The sequence below is a fragment of the Engystomops pustulosus genome, chromosome 11, assembly GCF_040894005.1.
Source record: "Engystomops pustulosus chromosome 11, aEngPut4.maternal, whole genome shotgun sequence".
NCBI classification, from domain to species: Eukaryota; Metazoa; Chordata; class Amphibia; order Anura; family Leptodactylidae; genus Engystomops; species Engystomops pustulosus.
In genome coordinates this window covers 2,307,336-2,334,165 of record NC_092421.1, presented here as the reverse complement: position 1 = coordinate 2,334,165, position 26,830 = coordinate 2,307,336, and the positions used below count along the sequence as shown (strand labels likewise).

General features: G+C 57.6%; 1 protein-coding gene across 2 annotated transcripts; it reads left to right on the top strand.

Moving 5' to 3' along the window:
* Positions 1–1,725: 1,725 nt before the first annotated feature.
* Positions 1,726–26,471, top strand: LOC140106302 (uncharacterized). Of its 2 annotated transcripts, none has more exons than XM_072130682.1 (5): positions 1,726–1,880; positions 13,966–14,101; positions 14,757–14,924; positions 17,607–17,727; positions 25,224–26,471. In XM_072130682.1, the coding sequence occupies exons 2-5, from the start codon at positions 14,021–14,023 to the stop codon at positions 26,432–26,434; spliced, it is 1,581 nt and encodes a 526-aa protein (XP_071986783.1). In that variant the 5' UTR covers positions 1,726–1,880; positions 13,966–14,020; the 3' UTR covers positions 26,435–26,471. The 2 variants fall into 2 exon arrangements, with proteins under 2 accessions (XP_071986783.1, XP_071986784.1); XM_072130683.1 differs by having other exon boundaries at positions 1,842–1,932.
* The last annotated feature ends 359 nt before the right edge of the window (positions 26,472–26,830 follow it).

The following is a 26,830-nucleotide window of genomic DNA, read 5'->3' as shown; positions in this document are numbered from 1 at the left end:
AGCCACCCCTTGCAGATAGTATATACAGCCACCCCTTGCAGATAGTATACACAACCACCCCTTGCAGATAGTATACACAACCACCCCTTGCAGATAGTATACACAACCACCCCTTGCAGATAGTATGCACAGCCATCCCCTACAGATAGTATACACAGCCACCCCCTGCAGATGGTATATACAGCCACCCCTTGCTGATGGTATATACAGCCACCCCTTGCAGATAGTATATACAGCCACCCATTGCATATAGTGTATACAGCCATCCCCTGCAGATAGTATATACAGCCATCCCCTGCAGATAGTATATACAGCCATCCCCTGCAGATAGTATATACAGCCACCCCCTGCAGATAGTATATACAGCCACCCCTTGCATATAGTGTATACAGCCATACATTGCAAATAGTGTATACAGCCACCCATTGCATATAGTATATACAGCCAGTTTTGATTCCGTTTTGAGTCAAAATGCACTGGTGTCAAGTTCTGCCCTTGTTCACACAACCTCAGGTTCTCTAATGACTGATAACATTTGCAGATTGAGCTCAGGAGAAATCAAACCAAAAATAACGTGTGGTATAAAATCTCAGTCTCTGCGAAGTAAAGCAGATGCTTTATGTGAGTCACACAGTATTACACAGGGAGGACCTGGGCTTGATTACTTAGGGATAAAGAAGTAACGTCCATAGTCCATTGGTTGGTAAAATATTACATCGGAGACACTTCCCTGAAATGGATATAGAATCGTAAATCCCTCGATAAACATTGACAGAGAGATGCAAACAGCGGCTGTGGGGTCGTTCACTCCTTTGTTGGAGAGGAATGGACGTTGATCAGCTTCAGCCATAGTCCAACGTCTTCTTAGTTTCAACACTCGTGTGGCACCGCCCTAAGGGTCCATATTATACATTAAACAATCCATTCAGGAGCCAGAAGAGCCGGCTCTTTGTAAACAGAGCCTAATGAGCCAGCTCAACAAGAAGAGCCGGATTTCCCATCACTAGAGTGTATCTAAGCTTACATGTGATCCTCTCAGAGAGAGCAACACAGAAGTATGGTCTCCATTATGTGTATCTAAGCTCATGTGATATATATGTATCTAAGATCATGTGATATATATGTATCTAAGCTCATGTGATATATGTATCTAAGCTCATATAATATATGTATCTAAGCTCATATAATATTTGTATCTAAGCTCATATAATATATGTATCTAAGCTCATATAATATATGTATCTAAGCTCATGTGATATATATGTATCTAAGCTCATGTGATATATATGTATCTAAGCTCATGTGATATATATGTATCTAAGCTCATGTGATATATATGTATCTAAGCTCATGTGATATCTAAGCTCATGTGATACCTAAGCTCATGTGATATATGCATCTAATCTCATGTAATATATGTATCTAAGCTCATGTGATATATGTATCTAAGCTCATGTGATATATCTATCTAAGCTCATGTGATATATGTATCTAAGCTCATGTAATATATATGTATCTAAGCTCATGTGATATATGTATCTAAGCTCATGTGATATATATATATTAGATACAGCCCCATGCTTATTATGTGCTACACTCATAGAGAACCACTAAGCAGCAGATTTCTCGCCATAATCTAATCTTCAGCTGTTCTTTGCTCCTGTGTGGTAACAGTCACATCAGCTACTAATAAATGTTCTCTATATCTCACAAGGTGCTTTTTTTCTCTATTGATAAACCTACAACTCCCAGAATCACACGCGTAAACCCGCGAAAGAGGCGTGGAACGCAGAGCCAGGAAGCGTCAGTGACACGCAAGCTCTGTATTTCCGGTTTTCGGCTTCCGGTTTGCGAGCTGATGAGGATCCAGGCAGTAGCAGGTCAGTGACGGTTCACACAGAGGCCGGTACCGCATCGTGATTCCTGTTTACTGTATGAACTCTAACATTTCTAGAGATAAGTGTGAACGGTGTTCTAGTAGCTCTCCTCACCCATTACCGCTGCCAGTACTTGTCATGTGTGATGCGGTATATAGTTCAGCTGATGCCCAGAGCTGTATACTGTGTATATATACTGCTTACCTTACCACACCTGCTCAGGTGTATGTGACCCCCTTTTATGGCAGAATATTGTTACAGAGTTTATACTGCACCCGTCCATCAGGTTCAGCCAAGAAAGGGAAACAATTCTATATAACAGAACGATCAGTGTGATTCAGGTGTAAAAAGGCATCTAGACCCTTCCTGAAGCTCTCTGCTGTCCCTGCTGTGACCAGCGCCTGAGCTCTCTGCAGTCCCTGCTGTGACCAGCGCCTGAGCTCTCTGCTGTCCCTGCTGTGACCAGCGCCTGAGCTCTCTGCTCCCCCTGCTGTGCTCTGCTCCTGAGCCCTCTGCTGTCCCTGCTGTGACCAGCGCCTGAGCTCTCTGCTGTCCCTGCTGTGACCAGCGCCTGAGCTCTCTGCTTTCCCTGCTGTGACCAGCGCCTGAGCTCTCTGCTGTCCCTGCTGTGACCAGCGCCTGAGCTCTCTGCTGTCCCTGCTGTGACCAGCGCCTGAGCTCTCTGCTGTCCCTGCTGTGACCAGCGCCTGAGCTCTCTGCTGTCCCTGCTGTGACCAGCGCCTGAGCTCTCTGCTGTCCCTGCTGTGACCAGCGCCTGAGCTCTCTGCTGTCCCTGCTGTGACCAGCGCCTGAGCTCTCTGCTGTCCCTGCTGTGACCAGCGCCTGAGCTCTCTGCTGTCCCTGCTGTGACCAGCGCCTGAGCTCTCTGCAGTCCCTGCTGTGACCAGCGCCTGAGCTCTCTGCAGTCCCTGCTGTGACCAGCGCCTGAGCTCTCTGCAGTCCCTGCTGTGACCAGCGCCTGAGCTCTCTGCTGTCCCTGCTGTGACCAGCGCCTGAGCTCTCTGCTGTCCCTGCTGTGACCAGCGCCTGAGCTCTCTGCTGTCCCTGCTGTGCTCTGCTCCTGAGCTCTCTGCTGTCCCTGCTGTGACCAGCGCCTGAGCTCTCTGCTGTCCCTGCTGTGCTCTGCTCCTGAGCTCTCTGCTGTCCCTGCTGTGCTCTGCTCCTGAGCTCTCTGCTGTCCCTGCTGTGCTCTGCTCCTGAGCTCTCTGCTGTCCCTGCTGTGACCAGCGCCTGAGCTCTCTGCTGTCCCTGCTGTGACCAGCGCCTGAGCTCTCTGTTGTCCCTGCTGTGACCAGCGCCTGAGCTCTCTGCTGTCCCTGCTGTGACCAGCGCCTGAGCTCTCTGCTGTCCCTGCTGTGACCAGCGCCTGAGCTCTCTGCTGTCCCTGCTGTGACCAGCGCCTGAGCTCTCTGCTGTCCCTGCTGTGACCAGCGCCTGAGCTCTCTGCTGTCCCTGCTGTGACCAGCGCCTGAGCTCTCTGCTGTCCCTGCTGTGACCAGCGCCTGAGCTCTCTGCTGTCCCTGCTGTGACCAGCGCCTGAGCTCTCTGCTGTCCCTGCTGTGACCAGCGCCTGAGCTCTCTGCTGTCCCTGCTGTGACCAGCGCCTGAGCTCTCTGCAGTCACTGCTGTGACCAGCGCCTGAGCTCTCTGCTGTCCCTGCTGTGCTCTGCTCCTGAGCTCTCTGCTGTCCCTGCTGTGACCAGCGCCTGAGCTCTCTGCTGTCCCTGCTGTGCTCTGCTCCTGAGCTCTCTGCTGTCCCTGCTGTGACCAGCGCCTGAGCTCTCTGCTGTCCCTGCTGTGCTCTGCTCCTGAGCTCTCTGCTGTCCCTGCTGTGCTCTGCTCCTGAGCTCTCTGCTGTCCCTGCTGTGCTCTGCTCCTGAGCTCTCTGCTGTCCCTGCTGTGACCAGCGCCTGAGCTCTCTGCTGTCCCTGCTGTGACCAGCGCCTGAGCTCTCTGTTGTCCCTGCTGTGACCAGCGCCTGAGCTCTCTGCTGTCCCTGCTGTGACCAGCGCCTGAGCTCTCTGCTGTCCCTGCTGTGACCAGCGCCTGAGCTCTCTGCTGTCCCTGCTGTGACCAGCGCCTGAGCTCTCTGCTGTCCCTGCTGTGACCAGCGCCTGAGCTCTCTGCTGTCCCTGCTGTGACCAGCGCCTGAGCTCTCTGCTGTCCCTGCTGTGACCAGCGCCTGAGCTCTCTGCTGTCCCTGCTGTGACCAGCGCCTGAGCTCTCTGCTGTCCCTGCTGTCCCTGCTCGCCTGAGCTCTCTGCTGTCCCTGCTGTGACCAGCGCCTGAGCTCTCTGCTGTCCCTGCTGTGACCAGCGCCTGAACTCTCTGCTGTCCCTGCTGTGACCAGCGCCTGAGCTCTCTGCTGTCCCTGCTGTGACCAGCGCCTGAGCTCTCTGCTGTGCTCTGCTCCTGAGCTCTCTGCAGTCCCTGCTGTGCTCTGCTCCTGAGCTCTCTGCTGTCCCTGCTGTGCTCTGCTCCTGAGCTCTCTGCTGTCCCTGCTGTGCTCTGCTCCTGAGCTCTCTGTCCCTGCTGTGACCAGCACCTGAGCTCTCTGCTGTCCCTGCTGTGACCAGCACCTGAGCTCTCTGCTGTCCCTGCTGTGACCAGCGCCTGAGCTCTCTGCTGCCCCTGCTGTGACCAGCGCCTGAGCTCTCTGCTGTCCCTGCTGTGACCAGCGCCTGAGCTCTCTGCTGTCCCTGCTGTGACCAGCGCCTGAGCTCTCTGCTGTCCCTGCTGTGACCAGCGCCTGAGCTCTCTGCTGTCCCTGCTGTGACCAGCGCCTGAGCTCTCTGCTGTCCCTGCTGTGACCAGCGCCTGAGCTCTCTGCTGTCCCTGCTGTCCCTGCTCGCCTGAGCTCTCTGCTGTCCCTGCTGTGACCAGCGCCTGAGCTCTCTGCTGTCCCTGCTGTGACCAGCGCCTGAGCTCTCTGCTGTCCCTGCTGTGACCAGCGCCTGAGCTCTCTGCTGTCCCTGCTGCGACCAGCGCCTGAGCTCTCTGCTGTCCCTGCTGTCCCTGCTCGCCTGAGCTCTCTGCTGTCCCTGCTGTGACCAGCGCCTGAGCTCTCTGCTGTCCCTGCTGTGACCAGCGCCTGAGCTCTCTGCTGTCCCTGCTGTGACCAGCGCCTGAGCTCTCTGCTGTCCCTGCTGTGACCAGCGCCTGAGCTCTCTGCTGTCCCTGCTGTGACCAGCGCCTGAGCTCTCTGCTGTGCTCTGCTCCTGAGCTCTCTGCAGTCCCTGCTGTGACCAGCGCCTGAGCTCTCTGCTGTCCCTGCTGTGACCAGCGCCTGAGCTCTCTGCTGTCCCTGGTGTGCTCTGCTCCTGAGCTCTCTGCTGTCCCTGCTGTGCTCTGCTCCTGAGCTCTCTGCTGTCCCTGCTGTGCTCTGCTCCTGAGCTCTCTGCAGTCCCTGCTGTGACCAGCGCCTGAGCACTCTGCTGTCCCTGCTGTGCTCTGCTCCTGAGCTCTCTGCTGTCCCTGGTGTGCTCTGCTCCTGAGCTCTCTGCTGTCCCTGGTGTGCTCTGCTCCTGAGCTCTCTGCTGTCCCTGGTGTGCTCTGCTCCTGAGCTCTCTGCTGTCCCTGGTGTGCTCTGCTCCTGAGCTCTCTGCTGTCCCTGCTGTGCTCTGCTCCTGAGCTCTCTGCTGTCCCTGCTGTGCTCTGCTCCTGAGCTCTCTGCTGTCCCTGCTGTGCTCTGCTCCTGAGCTCTCTGCTGTCCCTGCTGTGCTCTGCTCCTGAGCTCTCTGCTGTCGCTGCTGTGACCAGCGCCTGAGCTCTCTGCTGTCCCTGCTGTGACCAGCGCCTGAGCTCTCTGCTGTCCCTGCTGTGACCAGCGCCTGAGCTCTCTGCTGTCCCTGCTGTGACCAGCGCCTGAGCTCTCTGCTGTCCCTGCTGTGACCAGCGCCTGAGCTCTCTGCTGTCCCTGCTGTGACCAGCGCCTGAGCTCTCTGCTGTCCCTGCTGTGACCAGCGCCTGAGCTCTCTGCTGTCCCTGCTGTCCCTGCTCGCCTGAGCTCTCTGCTGTCCCTGCTGTGACCAGCGCCTGAACTCTCTGCTGTCCCTGCTGTGACCAGCGCCTGAGCTCTCTGCTGTCCCTGCTGTGACCAGCGCCCGAGCTCTCTGCTGTGCTCTGCTCCTGAGCTCTCTGCAGTCCCTGCTGTGCTCTGCTCCTGAGCTCTCTGCTGTCCCTGCTGTGCTCTGCTCCTGAGCTCTCTGCTGTCCCTGCTGTGCTCTGCTCCTGAGCTCTCTGTCCCTGCTGTGACCAGCACCTGAGCTCTCTGCTGTCCCTGCTGTGACCAGCACCTGAGCTCTCTGCTGTCCCTGCTGTGACCAGCGCCTGAGCTCTCTGCTGCCCCTGCTGTGACCAGCGCCTGAGCTCTCTGCTGTCCCTGCTGTGACCAGCGCCTGAGCTCTCTGCTGTCCCTGCTGTGACCAGCGCCTGAGCTCTCTGCTGTCCCTGCTGTGACCAGCGCCTGAGCTCTCTGCTGTCCCTGCTGTGACCAGCGCCTGAGCTCTCTGCTGTCCCTGCTGTGACCAGCGCCTGAGCTCTCTGCTGTCCCTGCTGTCCCTGCTCGCCTGAGCTCTCTGCTGTCCCTGCTGTGACCAGCGCCTGAGCTCTCTGCTGTCCCTGCTGTGACCAGCGCCTGAGCTCTCTGCTGTCCCTGCTGTGACCAGCGCCTGAGCTCTCTGCTGTCCCTGCTGTCCCTGCTCGCCTGAGCTCTCTGCTGTCCCTGCTGTGACCAGCGCCTGAGCTCTCTGCTGTCCCTGCTGTGACCAGCGCCTGAGCTCTCTGCTGTCCCTGCTGTGACCAGCGCCTGAGCTCTCTGCTGTCCCTGCTGTGACCAGCGCCTGAGCTCTCTGCTGTCCCTGCTGTGACCAGCGCCTGAGCTCTCTGCTGTCCCTGCTGTGACCAGCGCCTGAGCTCTCTGCTGTGCTCTGCTCCTGAGCTCTCTGCAGTCCCTGCTGTGACCAGCGCCTGAGCTCTCTGCTGTCCCTGCTGTGACCAGCGCCTGAGCTCTCTGCTGTCCCTGGTGTGCTCTGCTCCTGAGCTCTCTGCTGTCCCTGCTGTGCTCTGCTCCTGAGCTCTCTGCTGTCCCTGCTGTGCTCTGCTCCTGAGCTCTCTGCAGTCCCTGCTGTGACCAGCGCCTGAGCACTCTGCTGTCCCTGCTGTGCTCTGCTCCTGAGCTCTCTGCTGTCCCTGGTGTGCTCTGCTCCTGAGCTCTCTGCTGTCCCTGGTGTGCTCTGCTCCTGAGCTCTCTGCTGTCCCTGGTGTGCTCTGCTCCTGAGCTCTCTGCTGTCCCTGGTGTGCTCTGCTCCTGAGCTCTCTGCTGTCCCTGGTGTGCTCTGCTCCTGAGCTCTCTGCTGTCCCTGCTGTGCTCTGCTCCTGAGCTCTCTGCTGTCCCTGCTGTGCTCTGCTCCTGAGCTCTCTGCTGTCCCTGCTGTGCTCTGCTCCTGAGCTCTCTGCTGTCCCTGCTGTGCTCTGCTCCTGAGCTCTCTGCTGTCCCTGCTGTGCTCTGCTCCTGAGCTCTCTGCTGTCCCTGCTGTGCTCTGCTCCTGAGCTCTCTGCTGTCGCTGCTGTGACCAGCGCCTGAGCTCTCTGCTGTCCCTGCTGTGACCAGCGCCTGAGCTCTCTGCTGTCCCTGCTGTGACCAGCGCCTGAGCTCTCTGCTGTCCCTGCTGTGACCAGCGCCTGAGCTCTCTGCTGTCCCTGCTGTGACCAGCGCCTGAGCTCTCTGCTGTCCCTGCTGTGACCAGCGCCTGAGCTCTCTGCTGTCCCTGCTGTGACCAGCGCCTGAGCTCTCTGCTGTCCCTGCTGTGACCAGCGCCTGAGCTCTCTGCTGTCCCTGCTGTGACCAGCGCCCGAGCGCTCTGCTGTGACCAGCGCCTGAGCTCTCTGCTGTCCCTGCTGTGCTCTGCTCCTGAGCTCTCTGCAGTCCCTGCTGTGCTCTGCTCCTGAGCTCTCTGCTGTCCCTGCTGTGCTCTGCTCCTGAGCTCTCTGCAGTCCCTGCTGTGCTCTGCTCCTGAGCTCTCTGCTGTCCCTGCTGTGCTCTGCTCCTGAGCTCTCTGTCCCTGCTGTGACCAGCACCTGAGCTCTCTGCTGTCCCTGCTGTGACCAGCGCCTGAGCTCTCTGCTGTCCCTGCTGTGACCAGCGCCTGAGCCCTCTGCTGCCCCTGCTGTGACCAGCGCCTGAGCCCTCTGCTGCCCCTGCTGTGACCAGCGCCTGAGCTCTCTGCTGTCCCTGCTGTGACCAGCGCCTGAGCTCTCTGCTGTCCCTGCTGTGACCAGCGCCTGAGCTCTCTGCTGTCCCTGCTGTGACCAGCGCCTGAGCTCTCTGCTGTCCCTGCTGTGACCAGCGCCTGAGCTCTCTGCTGTCCCTGCTGTGACCAGCGCCTGAGCTCTCTGCTGTCCCTGCTCGCCTGAGCTCTCTGCTGTCCCTGCTGTGACCAGCGCCTGAGCTCTCTGCTGTCCCTGCTGTGACCAGCGCCTGAGCTCTCTGCTGTCCCTGCTGTGACCAGCGCCTGAGCTCTCTGCTGTGCTTTGCTCCTGAGCTCTCTGCTGTCCCTGCTGTGACCAGCGCCTGAGCTCTCTGCTGTCCCTGGTGTGCTCTGCTCCTGAGCTCTCTGCTGTCCCTGCTGTGCTCTGCTCCTGAGCTCTCTGCTGTCCCTGCTGTGCTCTGCTCCTGAGCTCTCTGCTGTCCCTGGTGTGCTCTGCTCCTGAGCTCTCTGCTGTCCCTGGTGTGCTCTGCTCCTGAGCTCTCTGCTGTCCCTGCTGTGCTCTGCTCCTGAGCTCTCTGCTGTCCCTGGTGTGCTCTGCTCCTGAGCTCTCTGCTGTCCCTGGTGTGCTCTGCTCCTGAGCTCTCTGCTGTCCCTGGTGTGCTCTGCTCCTGAGCTCTCTGCTGTCCCTGGTGTGCTCTGCTCCTGAGCTCTCTGCTGTCCCTGGTGTGCTCTGCTCCTGAGCTCTCTGCTGTCCCTGGTGTGCTCTGCTCCTGAGCTCTCTGCTGTCCCTGCTGTGCTCTGCTCCTGAGCTCTCTGCTGTCCCTGCTGTGCTCTGCTCCTGAGCTCTCTGCTGTCCCTGCTGTGCTCTGCTCCTGAGCTCTCTGCTGTCCCTGCTGTGACCAGTGCCTGAGCTCTCTGCTGTCCCTGCTGTGACCAGCGCCTGAGCTCTCTGCTGTCCCTGCTGTGACCAGCACCTGAGCTCTCTGCTGTCCCTGCTGTGCTCTGCTCCTGAGCTCTCTGCTGTCCCTGCTGTGACCAGCGCCCGAGCTCTCTGCTGTCCCTGCTGTGACCAGCGCCCGAGCTCTCTGCTGTCCCTGCTGTGACCAGCGCCCGAGCTCTCTGCTGTCCCTGCTGTGACCAGCGCCCGAGCTCTCTGCTGTCCCTGCTGTGACCAGCGCCCGAGCTCTCTGCTGTCCCTGGTGTGCTCTGCTCCTGAGCTCTCTGCTGTCCCTGCTGTGACCAGCGCCCGAGCTCTCTGCTGTCCCTGCTGTGACCAGCGCCCGAGCTCTCTGCTGTCCCTGCTGTGACCAGCGCCCGAGCTCTCTGCTGTCCCTGCTGTGACCAGCGCCTGAGCTCTCTGCTGTCCCTGGTGTGCTCTGCTCCTGAGCTCTCTGCTGTCCCTGCTGTGCTCTGCTCCTGAGCTCTCTGCTGTCCCTGGTGTGCTCTGCTCCTGAGCTCTCTGCTGTCCCTGGTGTGCTCTGCTCCTGAGCTCTCTGCTGTCCCTGCTGTGCTCTGCTCCTGAGCTCTCTGCTGTCCCTGCTGTGACCAGCGCCCGAGCTCTCTGCTGTCCCTGCTGTGACCAGCGCCCAAGCTCTCTGCTGTCCCTGCTGTGACCAGCGCCTGAGCTCTCTGCTGTCCCTGCTGTGACCAGCGCCTGAGCTCTCTGCTGTCCCTGCTGTGACCAGCGCCTGAGCTCTCTGCTGCCCCTGCTGTGACCAGCGCCTGAGCTCTCTGTTTTCCCTGCTGTGACCAGCGCCTGAGCTCTCTGCTGTCCCTGCTGTGACCAGCGCCCGAGCTCTCTGCTGTCCCTGCTGTGCTCTGCTCCTGAGCTCTCTGCTGTCCCTGCTGTGACCAGCGCCTGAGCTCTCTGCTGTCCCTGCTGTGACCAGTGCCTGAGCTCTCTGCTTTCCCTGCTGTGACCAGTGCCTGAGCTCTCTGCTTTCCCTGCTGTGACCAGCGCCTGAGCTCTCTGCTGTCCCTGCTGTGACCAGCGCCTGAGCTCTCTGCTGTTGCTGCTGTGACCAGCGCCTGAGCTCTCTGCTGTCGCTGCTGTGACCAGCGCCTGAGCTCTCTGCTGTCCCTGCTGTGACCAGCGCCTGAGCTCTCTGCTGTTGCTGCTGTGACCAGCGCCTGAGCTCTCTGCTGTCCCTGCTTTGACCAGCGCCTGAGCTCTCTGCTGTCCCTGCTGTGACCAGCGCCTGAGCTCTCTGCTGTCCCTGCTGTGACCAGCGCCTGAGCTCTCTGCTGTCCCTGCTGTGACCAGCGCCTGAGCTCTCTGCTGTCCCTGCTGTGACCAGCGCCTGATCTCTCTGCTGCCCCTGCTGTGACCAGCGCCTGAGCTCTCTGTTTTCCCTGCTGTGACCAGCGCCTGAGCTCTCTGCTGTCCCTGCTGTGACCAGCGCCCGAGCTCTCTGCTGTCCCTGCTGTGCTCTGCTCCTGAGCTCTCTGCTGTCCCTGCTGTGCTCTGCTCCTGAGCTCTCTGTCCCTGCTGTGACCAGCACCTGAGCTCTCTGCTGTCCCTGCTGTGACCAGCGCCTGAGCTCTCTGCTGTCCCTGCTGTGACCAGTGCCTGAGCTCTCTGCTTTCCCTGCTGTGACCAGTGCCTGAGCTCTCTGCTTTCCCTGCTGTGACCAGCGCCTGAGCTCTCTGCTGTCCCTGCTGTGACCAGCGCCTGAGCTCTCTGCTGTCGCTGCTGTGACCAGCGCCCTGAGCTCTCTGCTGTCCCTGCTTTGACCAGCGCCTGAGCTCTCTGCTGTCCCTGCTGTGACCAGTGCCTGAGCTCTCTGCTGTCCCTGCTGTGCTCTGCTCCTGAGCTCTCTCCTCTCCCTGCTGTGACCAGCGCCTGAGCTCTCTGCTGTCCCTGCTGTGACCAGCGCCTGTGCTCTCTGCTGTGACCAGCGCCTGAGCTCTCTGCTGTCCCTGCTGTGACCAGCGCCTGAGCTCTCTGCTGTCCCTGCTGTGACCAGCGCCTGAGCTCTCTGCTGTCCCTGCTGTGACCAGTGCCTGAGCTCTCTGCTGTCCCTGCTGTGCTCTGCGCCTGAGCTCTCTGCTGTCCCTGCTGTGACCAGCGCCTGAGCTCTCTGCTGTCCCTGCTGTGACCAGGGCCTGAGCTCTCTGCTGTCCCTGCCGTGACCAGCGCCTGAGCTCTCTGCTGTCCCTGCCGTGACCAGCGCCTGAGCTCTCTGCTGTCCCTGCCGTGACCAGCGCCTGAGCTCTCTGCTGTCCCTGCCGTGACCAGCGCCTGAGCTCTCTGCTGTCCCTGCCGTGACCAGCGCCTGAGCTCTCTGCTGTCCCTGCCGTGACCAGCGCCTGAGCTCTCTGCTGTCCCTGCTGTGACCAGCGCCCGAGCTCTCTGCTGTCCCTGCTGTGACCAGCGCCTGAGCTCTCTGCTGTCCCTGCTGTGACCAGCGCCTGAGCTCTCTGCTGTCCCTGCTGCGACCAGCGCCTGAGCTCTCTGCTGTCCCTGCTGTGACCAGCGCCTGAGCTCTCTGCTGTCCCTGCTGTGACCAGCGCCTGAGCTCTCTGCTGTCCCTGCTGTGACCAGCGCCTGAGCTCTCTGCTGTCCCTGGTGTGACCAGCGCCTGAGCTCTCTGCTGTCCCTGCTGTGACCAGCGCCTGAGCTCTCTGCTGTCCCTGCTGTGCTCTGCTCCTGAGCTCTCTGCTGTCCCTGCTGTGACCAGCGCCTGAGCTCTCTGCTGTCCCTGCTGTGACCAGCGCCTGAGCTCTCTGCTGTCCCTGCTGTGCTCTGCTCCTGAGCTCTCTGCTGTCCCTGCTGTGACCAGTGCCTGAGCTCTCTGCTGTCCCTGCTGCGCTCTGCTCCTGAGCTCTCTGCTGTCTCTGCTGTGACCAGCGCCTGAGCTCTCTGCTGTCCCTGCTGTGACCAGCGCCTGAGCTCTCTGCTGTCCCTGCTGTGACCAGCGCCTGAGCTCTCTGCTGTCCCTGCTGTGACCAGCGCCTGAGCTTGGCTATTCCACAGATTGACAGTTCTCACAGTAAAGAAGTCCTGTCGCCTCCGGTGATTAAACCTTGTTTCCTCCAGATGGAGACAGTGCCCCCTCGTCTTTTGATCTGATTTAATATGAAACAACTTTCCACCATATATTTTGTATGGACCATTCATATATTTATATAAATTAATCATGTCCCCTCGTAGTCGTCTCTTTTCCAGACTAAATAAATCTAGTTGTTTTAATCTTTCCTCATAACTGAGACCCTCCATACCCCTTATCATTTTTGTGGCTCTTCGTTGTCCCCTCTCTCCAGCTCCAGGGTCTTTTTATGGACCGGAGCCCAGAACTGGACGGTATATTCCAGGTGAGCGGAACCAATGCCTTGTACAGTGTAATATTACAATCACATGTCTTTGCAAAGTCCAAGAACACAATATCCACAGCGGCTCCTCCATCCAGGCATCCGCTCACCTCCTCATAGGAGCCGATCAGGTTATCCCTAGTAACCCCTCGCTGGCTGTCGCCTATTATACCATGTGATGTCACATCCTCCTGTGGAAGTTAGGCTTACAGGCCTGTAATTGCCTGGTGAAGTTCTAGAGCGTTTCTTAAATACTGACACAACATTCGCCTTGTGCCAGTCAATATGGGACGCGGAGTCATATACTTGCATTTTGCTCACCGCCCTGTCTCAGCATTGCCAGCCGACACCCCAAACAAACTGTGGCACTGGCAGAAGGAATCAGAGAGGTCTCCCGAAGTCACTGCACCCACGGGTGCTAGTATTTTGTAGAGCCACGTGTGACCACACCCTGAAAATGTATTTTTAATCTTGGACATCCCTTTTAATTTAGTAATACTTCCCTCTGCGTGGCCGGTCTCTGTGTGTATACTGTGACCCAGAATAGTTGTCACACCAAAGGTGCACCAGCTAAACCTGTGACTCCCTGGTGCCACTAGACCTCATTGATCACATTGATCTGATTCTTGAGGCTTGTGATTTTCTCAGTGCTCACGTGCTGTTCCTTATGATGTGACTGATGAGGCCAGTGATTTTCTCTGTGATCACGTGCTGTTCCTTATGATGTGACTGATGAGGCCAGTGATTTTCTCAGTGCACGTGCTGTTCCTTATGATGTGACTGATGAGGCCAGTGATTTTCTCAGTGCACGTGCTGTTCCTTATGATGTGACTGATGAGGCCAGTCACCGGCTCAGTGATCACGTGCTGTTCCTTATGATGTGACTGATGAGGCCAGTGATTTTCTCAGGACACATGCTGTTCCTTATGATGTGACTGATGAGGCCAGTCACCGGCTCAGTGATGAGACAATGTCAATCATTTTTATAAATAGTTTTAAACGAAAGATTGAAAAAAAAAAAATCAGAATAAACTTGTGAAACATTTTCCGATGCACAGACCGTATGGTAATACCCTGAAGATGTCGCCCAGTTACAAGTAAGAGACCCCTGCGCTTCCATCCCGGGAGCCCACTGCTCGCCCTGGTCCGGTCCTGTGTGATTGTGTACATGGAGCTACAGAAGAGGAGAGAATTTCTGCCAGAAATAACAAAACCCTGTGTCATGTGTCATCCCCCCCCCCCCCCGTGACACATTCCGGTACGTTGGGACGCGACGTTTGCTGCACCGGGCATCTAATTATTCACTCCTCCTGCGTGACATCACCTTTGTATCTATCACGCAGGAGGCGTGAGTATTTAGCAGCCCGGAGTGCTGGACATCACGTCCCTGTGCTCCGGGCAGCGATCCCAGCGTGTGAAGGTCAGGCCAGTGCCGGGGTCAGGGTGAAGAGGCCTGTAGGTGACTGTAGTGTCATTTGGCTTATAGGTTGTTTTCCTTTAAGCTACAAGGATCCACATTCTCTTTATATCTATTTTGTTGTCTCTAGGACTCGGCGTTGCTTCACTCCTATGTGTTCCTATGAATTCTAGTCACACCGGTTTATGATGGACAAGACTAAGAATCACATGACGGAGAAAATACTGAAACTGGCACTGGAAATTATCTACCTGCTGACCGGAGAGGTAAGTGATGCTGGAACATCCACCACCCCATCATTCCCATAGCTCTGCTCTGATTGTAGACAACCCCATCATCTCTTCACACTGGTATCTGAGTGTCAACCTGACAATAAAGCCCCCACTCTCATGATCCAGTGGTTGGATCCCCAAAAATGATCTTTTATCTTGGGGGATTACCATAAATGGAAGCACATTTTTCCCACACACAGCTGATGACAGGTTCCCTCTTAACTGAATGCCACCCTATTGTTACTTATAGTTTTCCTCAAATCCCCATAAAACCAATGTTATCTTCTTACCTGGGATCCTGCTGAATGCCAAGTAAGATAATAAAGTTGATTTTATGGGGATGTGAGTCTATGGGAACCTGTGACTGAATTTATTAAAATGTGCTGACAGGTTCCCTTTAAACCCATCCAACTGATAATCACCACGTGATGTTCATGTTATCTCCCCATGTCCATGGTCCAGACAACTAGTTTGCATGTTTGGGAGCAGTTACCATGATCTCTGAGGGTCTCAGTGATCCCCCATTCTGTGGATTTTTGATTGGGGGATGACCCCTTTAAGTGTTGTATCATAATTAACATACATGATGATAGTCCCATAGACATATTGTTACCACTGCGGTGTATAATCTTACGTCTTATATCTCCAGGATTATGGACCTGTAGACAACTCTACTATACACCCAACAAGAATTGCTCACGACCTGGGAAAATCACGGAGGAGTTCTGTGGACCATGGCCCATCATTGGGATCTGATGAGAGCAATGAGAAGATCCTGGAGGTCACCAAGAAGATCCTCGAGCTGCTGACTGGAGAGGTGAGCTATGCCGGAGCTGCTGACTGGAGAGGTGAGCGATGCCGGAGCTGCTGACTGGAGAGGTGAGTGATGCCGGAGCTGCTGACTGGAGAGGTGAGTGATGCTGGAGCTGCTGACTGGAGAGGTGAGCTATGCCGGAGCTGCTGACTGGAGAGGTGAGCGATGCCGGAGCTGCTGACTGGAGAGGTGAGTGATGCCGGAGCTGCTGACTGGAGAGGTGAGTGATGCCGGAGCTGCTGACTGGAGTGGTGAGTGATGCTGGAGCTGCTGACTGGAGAGGTGAGTGATGCCGGAGCTGCTGACTGGAGTGGTGAGTGATGCTGGAGCTGCTGACTGGAGTGGTGAGTGATGCTGGAGCTGCTGACTGGAGAGGTGAGTGATGCTGGAGCTGCTGACTGGAGAGGTGAGTGATGCTGGAGCTGCTGACTGGAGAGGTGAGTGATGCCGGAGCTGCTCACTGGAGAGGTGAGTGATGCTGGAGCTGCTGACTGGAGAGGTGAGTGATGCCAGAGCAGTGAGTGATGCTGGAGCTGCTGAGTGGAGAGGTGAGTGATGCTGGAGCTGCTGACTGGAGTGGTGAGTGATGCTGGAGCTGCTGACTGGAGTGGTGAGTGATGCTGGAGCTGCTGACTGGAGAGGTGAGCTATGCCGGAGCAGTGAGTGATGCTGGAGCTGCTGAGTGGAGAGGTGAGTGATCCTCGAGCTGCTGAGTGGAGAGGTGAGTGATGCTGGAGCTGCTGACTGGAGAGGTGAGTGATGCTGGAGCTGCTGACTGGAGAGGTGAGCTATGCCGGAGCTGCTGACTGGAGAGGTGAGTGATGCTGGAGCTGCTGAGTGGAGAGGTGAGTGATGCTGGAGCTGCTGAGTGGAGAGGTGAGTGATGCTGGAGCTGCTGAGTGGAGAGGGGAGTGATGCTGGAGCTGCTGACTGGAGAGGTGAGTGATGCTGGAGCTGCTGACTGGAGAGGTGAGTGATCCTGGAGCTGCTGACTGGAGAGGTGAGTGATCCTGGAGCTGCTGACTGGAGAGGTGAGTGATGCTGGAGCTGCTGACTGGAGAGGTGAGTGATGTCAGAGCAGTGAGTGATGCTGGAGCTGCTGAGTGGAGAGGTGAGTGATGCTGGAGCTGCTGACTGGAGAGGTGAGTGATGCCAGAGCAGTGAGTGATGCTGGAGCTGCTGAGTGGAGAGGTGAGTGATGCTGGAGCTGCTGACTGGAGAGGTGAGTGATCCTGGAGCTGCTGACTGGAGAGGTGAGTGATGCTGGAGCTGCTCACTGGAGAGGTGAGTGATGCCGGAGCTGCTCACTGGAGAGGTGAGTGATGCCGGAGCTGCTGACTGGAGAGGTGAGTGATGCCGGAGCAGTGAGTGATGCTGGAGCTGCTGACTGGAGAGGTGAGTGATGCTGGAGCTGCTGACTGGAGAGGTGAGTGATGCTGGAGCTGCTGACTGGAGAGGTGAGTGATGCTGGAGCTGCTGACTGGAGAGGTGAGTGATGCTGGAGCTGCTGACTGGAGAGGTGAGTGATGCTGGAGCTGCTGACTGGAGAGGTGAGCTATGCCGGAGCTGCTGACTGAAGAGGTGAGTAATGCTGGAGCTGCTGACTGGAGAGATGAGTGATGCCGGAGCTGCTGACTGGAGAGGTGAGCGATGCTGGAGCTGCTGACTGGAGAGGTGAGCTATGCCGGAGCTGCTGACTGAAGAGGTGACTGATGCCGGAGCTGCTGACTGGAGAGGTGAGTGATGCCGGAGCTGCTGACTGGAGAGGTGAGTGATGCTGGAGCTGCTGACTGGAGAGGTGAGTGATGCCGGAGCTGCTGACTGGAGAGGTGAGCTATGCCGGAGCTGCTGACTGGAGAGGTGAGCTATGCCGGAGCTGCTGACTGAAGAGGTGAGCGATGCCGGAGCTGCTGACTGGAGAGGTGAGTGATGCTGGAGCTGCTGACTGGAGAGGTGAGCTATGCCGGAGCTGCTGACTGAAGAGGTGAGTGATGCCGGAGCTGCTGACTGGAGAGGTGAGTGATGCTGGAGCTGCTGACTGGAGAGGTGAGTGATGCTGGAGCTGCTGACTGGAGAGGTGAGTGATGCTGGAGCTGCTGACTGGAGAGGTGAGTGACGCTGGAGCTGCTGACTGGAGAGGGGAGTAATGCTGGAGCTGCTGAGTGGAGAGGGGAGTAATGCTGGAGCTGCTGAGTGGAGAGGGGAGTAATGCTGGAGCTGCTGAGTGGAGAGGTGAGTGATGCCGGAGCTGCTGACTGGAGAGGTGAGCGACGCCGGAGCTGCTGACTGGAGAGGTGAGCGACGCCGGAGCTGCTGACTGGAGAGGTGAGCGATGCCGGAGCTGCTGACTGGAGAGGTGAGCGACGCCGGAGCTCTGACTGGAGAGGTGAGTGATGCTGGAGCTGCTGAGTGGAGAGGTGAGTGATGCCGGAGCTGCTGACTGGAGAGGTGAGCGACGCCGGAGCTGCTGACTGGAGAGGTGAGCGATGCCGGAGCTGCTGACTGGAGAGGTGAGCGACGCCGGAGCTGCTGACTGGAGAGGTGAGCGATGCCGCAGCTGCTGACTGAAGAGGTGAGTGATGCTGGAGCTGCTGACTGGAGAGGTGAGCGACGCCGGAGCTGCTGGAGCACAATAACCCAGGGCGAGGGCTTCGGTTCCTGATTAGGCGTTTTTGTTTCCATCAGGTTCCCATTAGACATGAGGACATCATCGTATGTTTCTCCATGGAGGAGTGGGAGTATGTGCAAGGACACAAAGATGTATACAAGGACCTCATGGGGACAGATCCAGAGCCTGACAATAAAGGTGAGTGTCCTCCGGGCACCGCTACACTGAGCCCTGTCCATCAGAGGTCCACAACCAACACACCTGGTCCTGGTCCTGGTCCACCACTGAATTGTGGGGATCCTTTGTTATAAATCTGGAGAACAAAAATCCTCAAATCAGAGCTGATTGCGCCTGCCTGCCATGTAACTGGCCGCTCACCTGTGTGATATATAACGAGCCGTGCCCCCGCCTGCCATGTAACTGGCCGCTCACCTGTGTGATATATAACGAGCCGTGCCCCCGCCTGCCATGTAACGGGCCGCTCACCTGTGTGATATATAACGAGCCGTGCCCCCGCCTGCCATGTAACTGGCCGCTCACCTGTGTGATATATAACGAGCCGTGCCCCCGCCTGCCATGTAACGGGCCGCGCACCTGTGTGATATATAACGAGCCGTGCCCCCGCCTGCCATGTAACGGGCCGCGCACCTGTGTGATATATAACGAGCTGTGCCCCCGCCTGCCATGTAACGGGCCGCGCACCTGTGTGATATATAACGAGCCGTGCCCCCGCCTGCCATGTAACGGGCCGCGCACCTGTGTGATATATAACGAGCCGTGCCCCCGCCTGCCATGTAACGGGCCGCGCACCTGTGTGATATATAACGAGCCGTGCCCCCGCCTGCCATGTAACGGGCCGCGCACCTGTGTGATATATAACGAGCCGTGCCCCCGCCTGCCATGTAACGGGCCGCGCACCTGTGTGATATATAACGAGCCGTGCCCCCGCCTGCCATGTAACTGGCCGCTCACCTGTGTGATATATAACGAGCCGTGCCCCCGCCTGCCATGTAACTGGCCGCTCACCTGTGTGATATATAACGAGCCGTGCCCCCGCCTGCCATGTAACGGGCCGCGCACCTGTGTGATATATAACGAGCCGTGCCCCCGCCTGCCATGTAACGGGCCGCGCACCTGTGTGATATATAACGAGCCGTGCCCCCGCCTGCCATGTAACAGGGCGCGCACCTGTGTGATATATAACGAGCCGTGCCCCCGCCTGCCATGTAACGGGCCGCGCACCTGTGTGATATATAACGAGCCGTGCCCCCGCCTGCCATGTAACTGGCCGCTCACCTGTGTGATATATAACGAGCCGTGCCCCCGCCTGCCATGTAACTGGCCGCTCACCTGTGTGATATATAACGAGCCGTGCCCCCGCCTGCCATGTAACGGGCCGCTCACCTGTGTGATATATAACGAGCCGTGCCCCCGCCTGCCATGTAACTGGCCGCTCACCTGTGTGATATATAACGAGCCGTGCCCCCGCCTGCCATGTAACGGGCCGCGCACCTGTGTGATATATAACGAGCCGTGCCCCCGCCTGCCATGTAACGGGCCGCGCACCTGTGTGATATATAACGAGCTGTGCCCCCGCCTGCCATGTAACGGGCCGCGCACCTGTGTGATATATAACGAGCCGTGCCCCCGCCTGCCATGTAACGGGCCGCGCACCTGTGTGATATATAACGAGCCGTGCCCCCGCCTGCCATGTAACGGGCCGCGCACCTGTGTGATATATAACGAGCCGTGCCCCCGCCTGCCATGTAACGGGCCGCGCACCTGTGTGATATATAACGAGCCGTGCCCCCGCCTGCCATGTAACGGGCCGCGCACCTGTGTGATATATAACGAGCCGTGCCCCCGCCTGCCATGTAACTGGCCGCTCACCTGTGTGATATATAACGAGCCGTGCCCCCGCCTGCCATGTAACTGGCCGCTCACCTGTGTGATATATAACGAGCCGTGCCCCCGCCTGCCATGTAACGGGCCGCGCACCTGTGTGATATATAACGAGCCGTGCCCCCGCCTGCCATGTAACGGGCCGCGCACCTGTGTGATATATAACGAGCCGTGTGCCTGCCATGTAACGGGCCGCGCACCTGTGTGATATATAACGAGCCGTGCCCCCGCCTGCCATGTAACTGGCCGCTCACCTGTGTGATATATTACGAGCCATGCCCCCGCCTGCCATGTAACGGGCCGCGCACCTGTGTGATATATAACGAGCCGTGCCCCCGCCTGCCATGTAACGGGCCGCTCACCTGTGTGATATATAACGAGCCGTGCCCCCGCCTGCCATGTAACGGGCCGCTCACCTGTGTGATATATAACGAGCCGTGCCCCCGCCTGCCATGTAACTGGCCGCTCACCTGTGTGATATATTACGAGCCATGCCCCCGCCTGCCATGTAACGGGCCGCGCACCTGTGTGATATATAACGAGCCGTGCCCCCGCCTGCCATGTAACTGGCCGCTCACCTGTGTGATATATTACGAGCCATGCCCCCGCCTGCCATGTAACGGGCCGCGCACCTGTGTGATATATAACGAGCCGTGCCCCCGCCTGCCATGTAACGGGCCGCGCACCTGTGTGATATATAACGAGCCGTGCCCCCGCCTGCCATGTAACGGGCCGCTCACCTGTGTGATATATAACGAGCCGTGCCCCCGCCTGCCATGTAACGGGCCGCTCACCTGTGTGATATATAACGAGCCGTGCCCCCGCCTGCCATGTAACTGGCCGCGCACCTGTGTGATATATAACGAGCCGTGCCCCCGCCTGCCATGTAACGGGGCAACGCGCCTGTGTGATATATATAACGAGCCGTGCCCCCGCCTGCCATGTAACGGGCCGCGCACCTGTGTGATATATAACGAGCCGTGCCCCCGCCTGCCATGTAACGGGCCGCGCACCTGTGTGATATATAACGAGCCGTGCCCCCGCCTGTCATGTAACGGGCCGCGCACCTGTGTGATATATAACGAGCCGTGCCCCCGCCTGCCATGTAACTGGCCGCTCACCTGTGTGATATATAACGAGCCGTGCCCCCGCCTGCCATGTAACGGGCCGCTCACCTGTGTGATATATAACGAGCCGTGCCCCTGCCTGCCATGTAACGGGCCGCTCACCTGTGAGATATATAACGAGCCGTGCCCCCGCCTGCCATGTAACTGGCCGCTCACCTGTGTGATATATAACGAGCCGTGCCCCCGCCTGCCATGTAACAGGGCGCGCACCTGTGTGATATATAACGAGCCGTGCCCCCGCCTGCCATGTAACTGGCCGCTCACCTGTGTGATATATAACGAGCCGTGCGCCTGCCTGCCATGTAACGGGGCCACGCGCCTGCGTGATATATAACCAGCCATGCGCCTGCCTGCCATGTAACGGGCCGCGCACCTGTGTGATATATAACGAGCCGTGCCCCCGCCTGCCATGTAACTGGCCGCTCACCTGTGTGATATATAACGAGCCGTGCCCCCGCCTACCATGTAACGGGCCGCGCACCTGTGTGATATATAACGAGCTGTGCCCCTGCCTGCCATGTAACGGGCCGCGCACCTGTGTGATATATAACGAGCTGTGCCCCTGCCTGCCATGTAACGGGCCGCGCACCTGTGTGATATATAACGAGCTGTGCCCCCGCCTGCCATGTAACTGGCCGCTCACCTGTGTGATATATAACGAGCCGTGCCCCCGCCTGCCATGTAACGGGCCGCGCACCTGTGTGATATATAACGAGCCGTGTCCCCGCCTGCCATGTAACGGGCCGCGCACCTGTGTGATATATATAACGAGCCGTGCCCCCGCCTGCCATGTAACAGGGCGCGCACCTGTGTGATATATATAACGAGCCGTGCCCCCGCCTGCCATGTAACGGGCCGCGCACCTGTGTGATATATAACGAGCCGTGCCCCCGCCTGCCATGTAACGGGCCGCGCACCTGTGTGATATATAACGAGCCGTGCCCCCGCCTGCCATGTAACAGGGCGCGCACCTGTGTGATATATAACGAGCCGTGCCCCCGCCTGCCATGTAACAGGGCGCGCACCTGTGTGATATATAATGAGCCGTGCCCCCGCCTGCCATGTAACGGGCCGCGCACCTGTGTGATATATAACGAGCCGTGCCCCCGCCTGCCATGTAACTGGCCGCTCACCTGTGTGATATATAACGAGCCGTGCGCCTGCCTGCCATGTAACTGGCCGCTCACCTGTGTGATATATTACGAGCCGTGCCCCCGCCTGCCATGTAACTGGCCGCTCACCTGTGTGATATATAACGAGCCGTGCGCCTGCCTGCCATGTAACAGGGCGCGCACCTGTGTGATATATAACGAGCCGTGCCCCCGCCTGCCATGTAACTGGCCGCTCACCTGTGTGATATATAACGAGCCGTGCCCCCGCCTGCCATGTAACTGGCCGCTCACCTGTGTGATATATAACGAGCCGTGCCCCCGCCTGCCATGTAACTGGCCGCGCACCTGTGTGATATATAACGAGCCGTGCCCCCGCCTGCCATGTAACAGGGCGCGCACCTGTGTGATATATAACGAGCCGTGCGCCTGCCTGCCATGTAACAGGCGCGCACCTGTGTGATATATAACGAGCCGTGCCCCCGCCTGCCATGTAACAGGCCGCGCACCTGTGTGATATATAACGAGCCATGCGCCTGCCTGCCATGTAACAGGCCGCGCACCTGTGTGATATATAACGAGCCATGCGCCTGCCTGCCATGTAACGGGCTGCGCACCTGTGTGATATATAACGAGCCGTGCCCCCGCCTGCCATGTAACAGGGCGCGCACCTGTGTGATATATATAACGAGCCGTGCCCCCGCCTGCCATGTAACGGGCCGCGCACCTGTGTGATATATAACGAGCCGTGCACCTGTGTGATATATAACGAGCCGTGCCCCCGCCTGCCATGTAACAGGGCGCGCACCTGTGTGATATATATAACGAGCCGTGCCCCCGCCTGCCATGTAACGGGCCGCGCACCTGTGTGATATATAACGAGCCGTGCCCCCGCCTGCCATGTAACGGGCCGCGCACCTGTGTGATATATATAACGAGCCGTGCCCCCGCCTGCCATGTAACAGGGCGCGCACCTGTGTGATATATATAACGAGCCGTGCCCCCGCCTGCCATGTAACAGGGCGCGCACCTGTGTGATATATAACGAGCCGTGCCCCCGCCTGCCATGTAACGGGCCGCGCACCTGTGTGATATATAACGAGCCGTGCCCCGCCTGCCATGTAACGGGCCGCGCACCTGTGTGATATATAACGAGCCGTGCCCCCGCCTGCCATGTAACAGGGCGCGCACCTGTGTGATATATAACGAGCCGTGCCCCCGCCTGCCATGTAACAGGGCGCGCACCTGTGTGATATATAACGAGCCGTGCCCCCGCCTGCCATGTAACGGGCCGCGCACCTGTGTGATATATAACGAGCCGTGCGCCTGCCTGCCATGTAACTGGCCGCTCACCTGTGTGATATATTACGAGCCGTGCCCCCGCCTGCCATGTAACGGGCCGCGCACCTGTGTGATATATAACGAGCCGTGCCCCCGCCTGCCATGTAACGGGCCGCGCACCTGTGTGATATATAACGAGCCGTGCCCCCGCCTGCCATGTAACAGGGCGCGCACCTGTGTGATATATAACGAGCCGTGCCCCCGCCTGCCATGTAACAGGGCGCGCACCTGTGTGATATATAACGAGCCGTGCCCCCGCCTGCCATGTAACGGGCCGCGCACCTGTGTGATATATAACGAGCCGTGTCCCCGCCTGCCATGTAACGGGCCGCGCACCTGTGTGATATATAACGAGCCGTGTCCCCGCCTGCCATGTAACGGGCCGCGCACCTGCGTGATATATAACGAGCCGTGCGCCTGCCTGCCATGTAACGGGGCCACGCGCCTGCGTGATATATAACCAGCCATGCGCCTGCCTGCCATGTAACAGGGCGCGCACCTGTGTGATATATAACGAGCCGTGTCCCCGCCTGCCATGTAACGGGCCGCGCACCTGTGTGATATGTAACGAGCCGTGCCCCCGCCTGCCATGTAACGGGCCGCGCACCTGTGTGATATATAACGAGCCGTGCCCCCGCCTGCCATGTAACGGGCCGCGCACCTGTGTGATATATAACGAGCCGTGCCCCCGCCTGCCATGTAACGGGCCGCGCACCTGTGTGATATATAACGAGCCGTGCCCCCGCCTGCCATGTAACGGGCCGCGCACCTGTGTGATATATAACGAGCCGTGTCCACGCCTGCCATGTAACGGGCCGCGCACCTGTGTGATATATAACGAGCCGTGCCCCTGCCTGCCATGTAACAGGGCGCGCACCTGTGTGATATATAACCAGCCATGCGCCTGCCTGCCATGTAACAGGGCGCGCACCTGTGTGATATATAACCAGCCATGCGCCTGCCTGCCATGTAACGGGCCGCGCACCTGTGTGATATATAACGAGCCGCGCCCCTGCCTGCCATGTAACAGGGCGCGCACCTGTGTGATATATAACGAGCCGTGCGCCTGCCTGCCATGTAACGGGCCGCGCACCTGTGTGATATATTACGAGCCGTGCCCCCGCCTGCCATGTAACGGGCCGCGCACCTGTGTGATATATAACGAGCCGTGCCCCCGCCTGCCATGTAACGGGCCGCGCACCTGTGTGATATATAACGAGCCGTGTCCCCGCCTGCCATGTAACGGGCCGCGCACCTGTGTGATATATAACGAGCCGTGCCCCTGCCTGCCATGTAACAGGGCGCGCACCTGTGTGATATATAACCAGCCATGCGCCTGCCTGCCATGTAACGGGCCGCGCACCTGTGTGATATATAACGAGCCGCGCCCCTGCCTGCCATGTAACAGGGCGCGCACCTGTGTGATATATAACGAGCCATGCGCCTGCCATGTAACAGGGCGCGCACCTGTGTGATATATAACGAGCCGTGCCCCTGCCTGCCATGTAACGGGACGCGCACCTGTGTGATATATAACGAGCCATGCGCCTGCCATGTAACGGGCCGCGCACCTGTGTGATATATAACGAGCCGTGCCCCTGCCTGCCATGTAACGGGACGCGCACCTGTGTGATATATAACGAGCCATGCGCCTGCCATGTAACGGGCCGCGCACCTGTGTGATCAAGGTCATATTTCTGCCCACTGGAAATAAACAATGAAACGTTCTATACCAGGACAGCAAGCAGAGATCTAGAAGAATATTGGAAAACTGCATAACTTTTAATTATACAAACATTAATATTTATTTGCTGAAACGAGAACATCAGGTGAGAAGTGACAGGAGAGGGCGATGCATTGCACCGTGTGAAGGTTCCCATAGGGTTAGGGGTATAATCTTACACGTGTATACGGTTCTGTCTCCGGACCCTCCCCGGACCTCGTGGGAGGTGCTGTACTTCATCACTTCATAGACACATAAAGCCAAGACAATAAGTGCTCCAGCATAGGACGGTACCACCACAACACTCCGTTCTAAGAGGAGGCTCCGGCTCAAGTCTGATCTGCCGTACAAATGCACCTGAGCCAACACCCCCCCCCCCCCGGCTGCACTTTCTTTAGGGCAGCTACCAGTTCACACTTTATGCATTGGGTTTGATATTAGGATGTTGTTGGTTCCTTCTTTTCAATTGTCATTTCTACCCATTTCATGTAGATGTCTGCAAGGAAGAAACTAACATGAAGGATGACGAGGATTTGCCTTCCCCGCACTCCCTGCATCAGGACACGAACCGCACACATACTAACCCATCACAGTGGAGAAGTCCTCATAAAAGACCCCCCAGCTCCACTACCAGGCGCAAGCACAGACTGTCCTCCTCTAAGAGCTTCTCTCCAGGAGACCCGGCGGTCAGTAGCGAGTCTCCTGCAGGTCTAGGGGGGAACTTCAGTAATGGCCTCACAGAGACTCCCAATCCTTCCCGGTCACAGAAGGATGAGAACTCTACACACAGGGAGGAAGAACACGGAGACTGTACTGAAGGAAAGTCTACAGAAGAAGTGAAGTCCAGTCCCCCAGGGTCCTCGCCTTCCAGTGTAGATACATTCACAGCCACATCTTATACGGAGCAATATGTGTTCACTTCCATCAAAGAGGAAGCAATGGACGACCAGTATGGACCCCAACAAAATCCTTCTGCACAAAAAAGCAGCGACTCAGACACTGCCGAGTATTCTCCGGGCCGTCCCCAGTACACACTGGTCAACATCAAGCAGGAGCAGGTCCTGACGGGAGAGGAGGACTCAGCGCCTGATCCCGTGCCGGCACTACACGCACACGTTAGGGTGGACGACCACCTCTACATCCCTACAGACTGTGCTCAGAGACTTCATCCAGCGGCTCCCGGGATAAAAGCCAACAAGACCTGGAATAAAACTCCTGAGAAGGCGTCGCGTAGGGATCGGCAGAGCGCACACGTTGTGGACGGGATGTACGTCTGCTCCACGTGCCAGAAAACCTTCACTTCACACTTTGGCCTCGTCAAGCACCAGGCCATGCACAACGGGAGCAAGGTGTCCTGTCCGCAGTGCGGGAAGCTCTTCTTCTACAAGTCCAGCCTGGCCATACACCAGCGGATCCACACCGGAGAGAAGCTCTTCTCCTGCCCCGTATGTAGCAAATGCTTCACCAACAACTCCAATCTGGTGGTACATCAGCGGATCCACACCGGAGAGAAGCCATTCGTGTGCTCCCAGTGCGGGAAACGCTTTGGACATAAAGGTCACCTGAACCGGCACCTGCGAACCCACGAGACCGAGAAACCGGGCCCCAACAGCACCGGCCTACGGCATCACCATAAGATCAACGGCTGGTCCTACAACATGTACGACATCAGTCCCTACTACACATATGATAAAAGTGTTTAACCCTTTTGTTTACTGATTAAAAGGAAAATTGATGGAAGTGAAAAGTGAAGAGTCCGGTGCTATAAAGCAGTTTTATTAGATACTCGCTGGAGCCCCCGGCGCTGCCCGCGATAGTGAATAACTGCTCTCAGCTACAACAAAATAGAAGAGGTTATCAAAAATATTTTATATGTATCTATCGCTCTCTGACCGTCTCTCACTTTCTGTCTCTCTCTCTCTCTGACTGTCTCTCACTTTGTCTCTCTCTGTCTCTCACTTTCTGTCTCTCTCTCTAACTGTCTCTGTCTGACTGTCCATGTCTGACCATCTCAGATTCTGTTCTTTGTCTGTCTCTCTCGGACTGTCTGAATTTTGTCTCTGACTTTCTTTGTCTATAGGGAGATGTATCAGAAGTGT

Excerpts from the sequence above, each read along its gene's own strand:
- LOC140106302 (XM_072130682.1), top strand. The coding sequence starts at position 14,021 with ATGATGGACAAGACTAAGAATCACATGACGGAGAAAATACTGAAACTG. Across the intron at positions 14,925-17,606 it reads TCGAGCTGCTGACTGGAGAG|GTTCCCATTAGACATGAGGA; the intron begins GTGAGCTATGCC and ends TGTTTCCATCAG. Across the intron at positions 17,728-25,223 it reads TCCAGAGCCTGACAATAAAG|ATGTCTGCAAGGAAGAAACT; the intron begins GTGAGTGTCCTC and ends CATTTCATGTAG.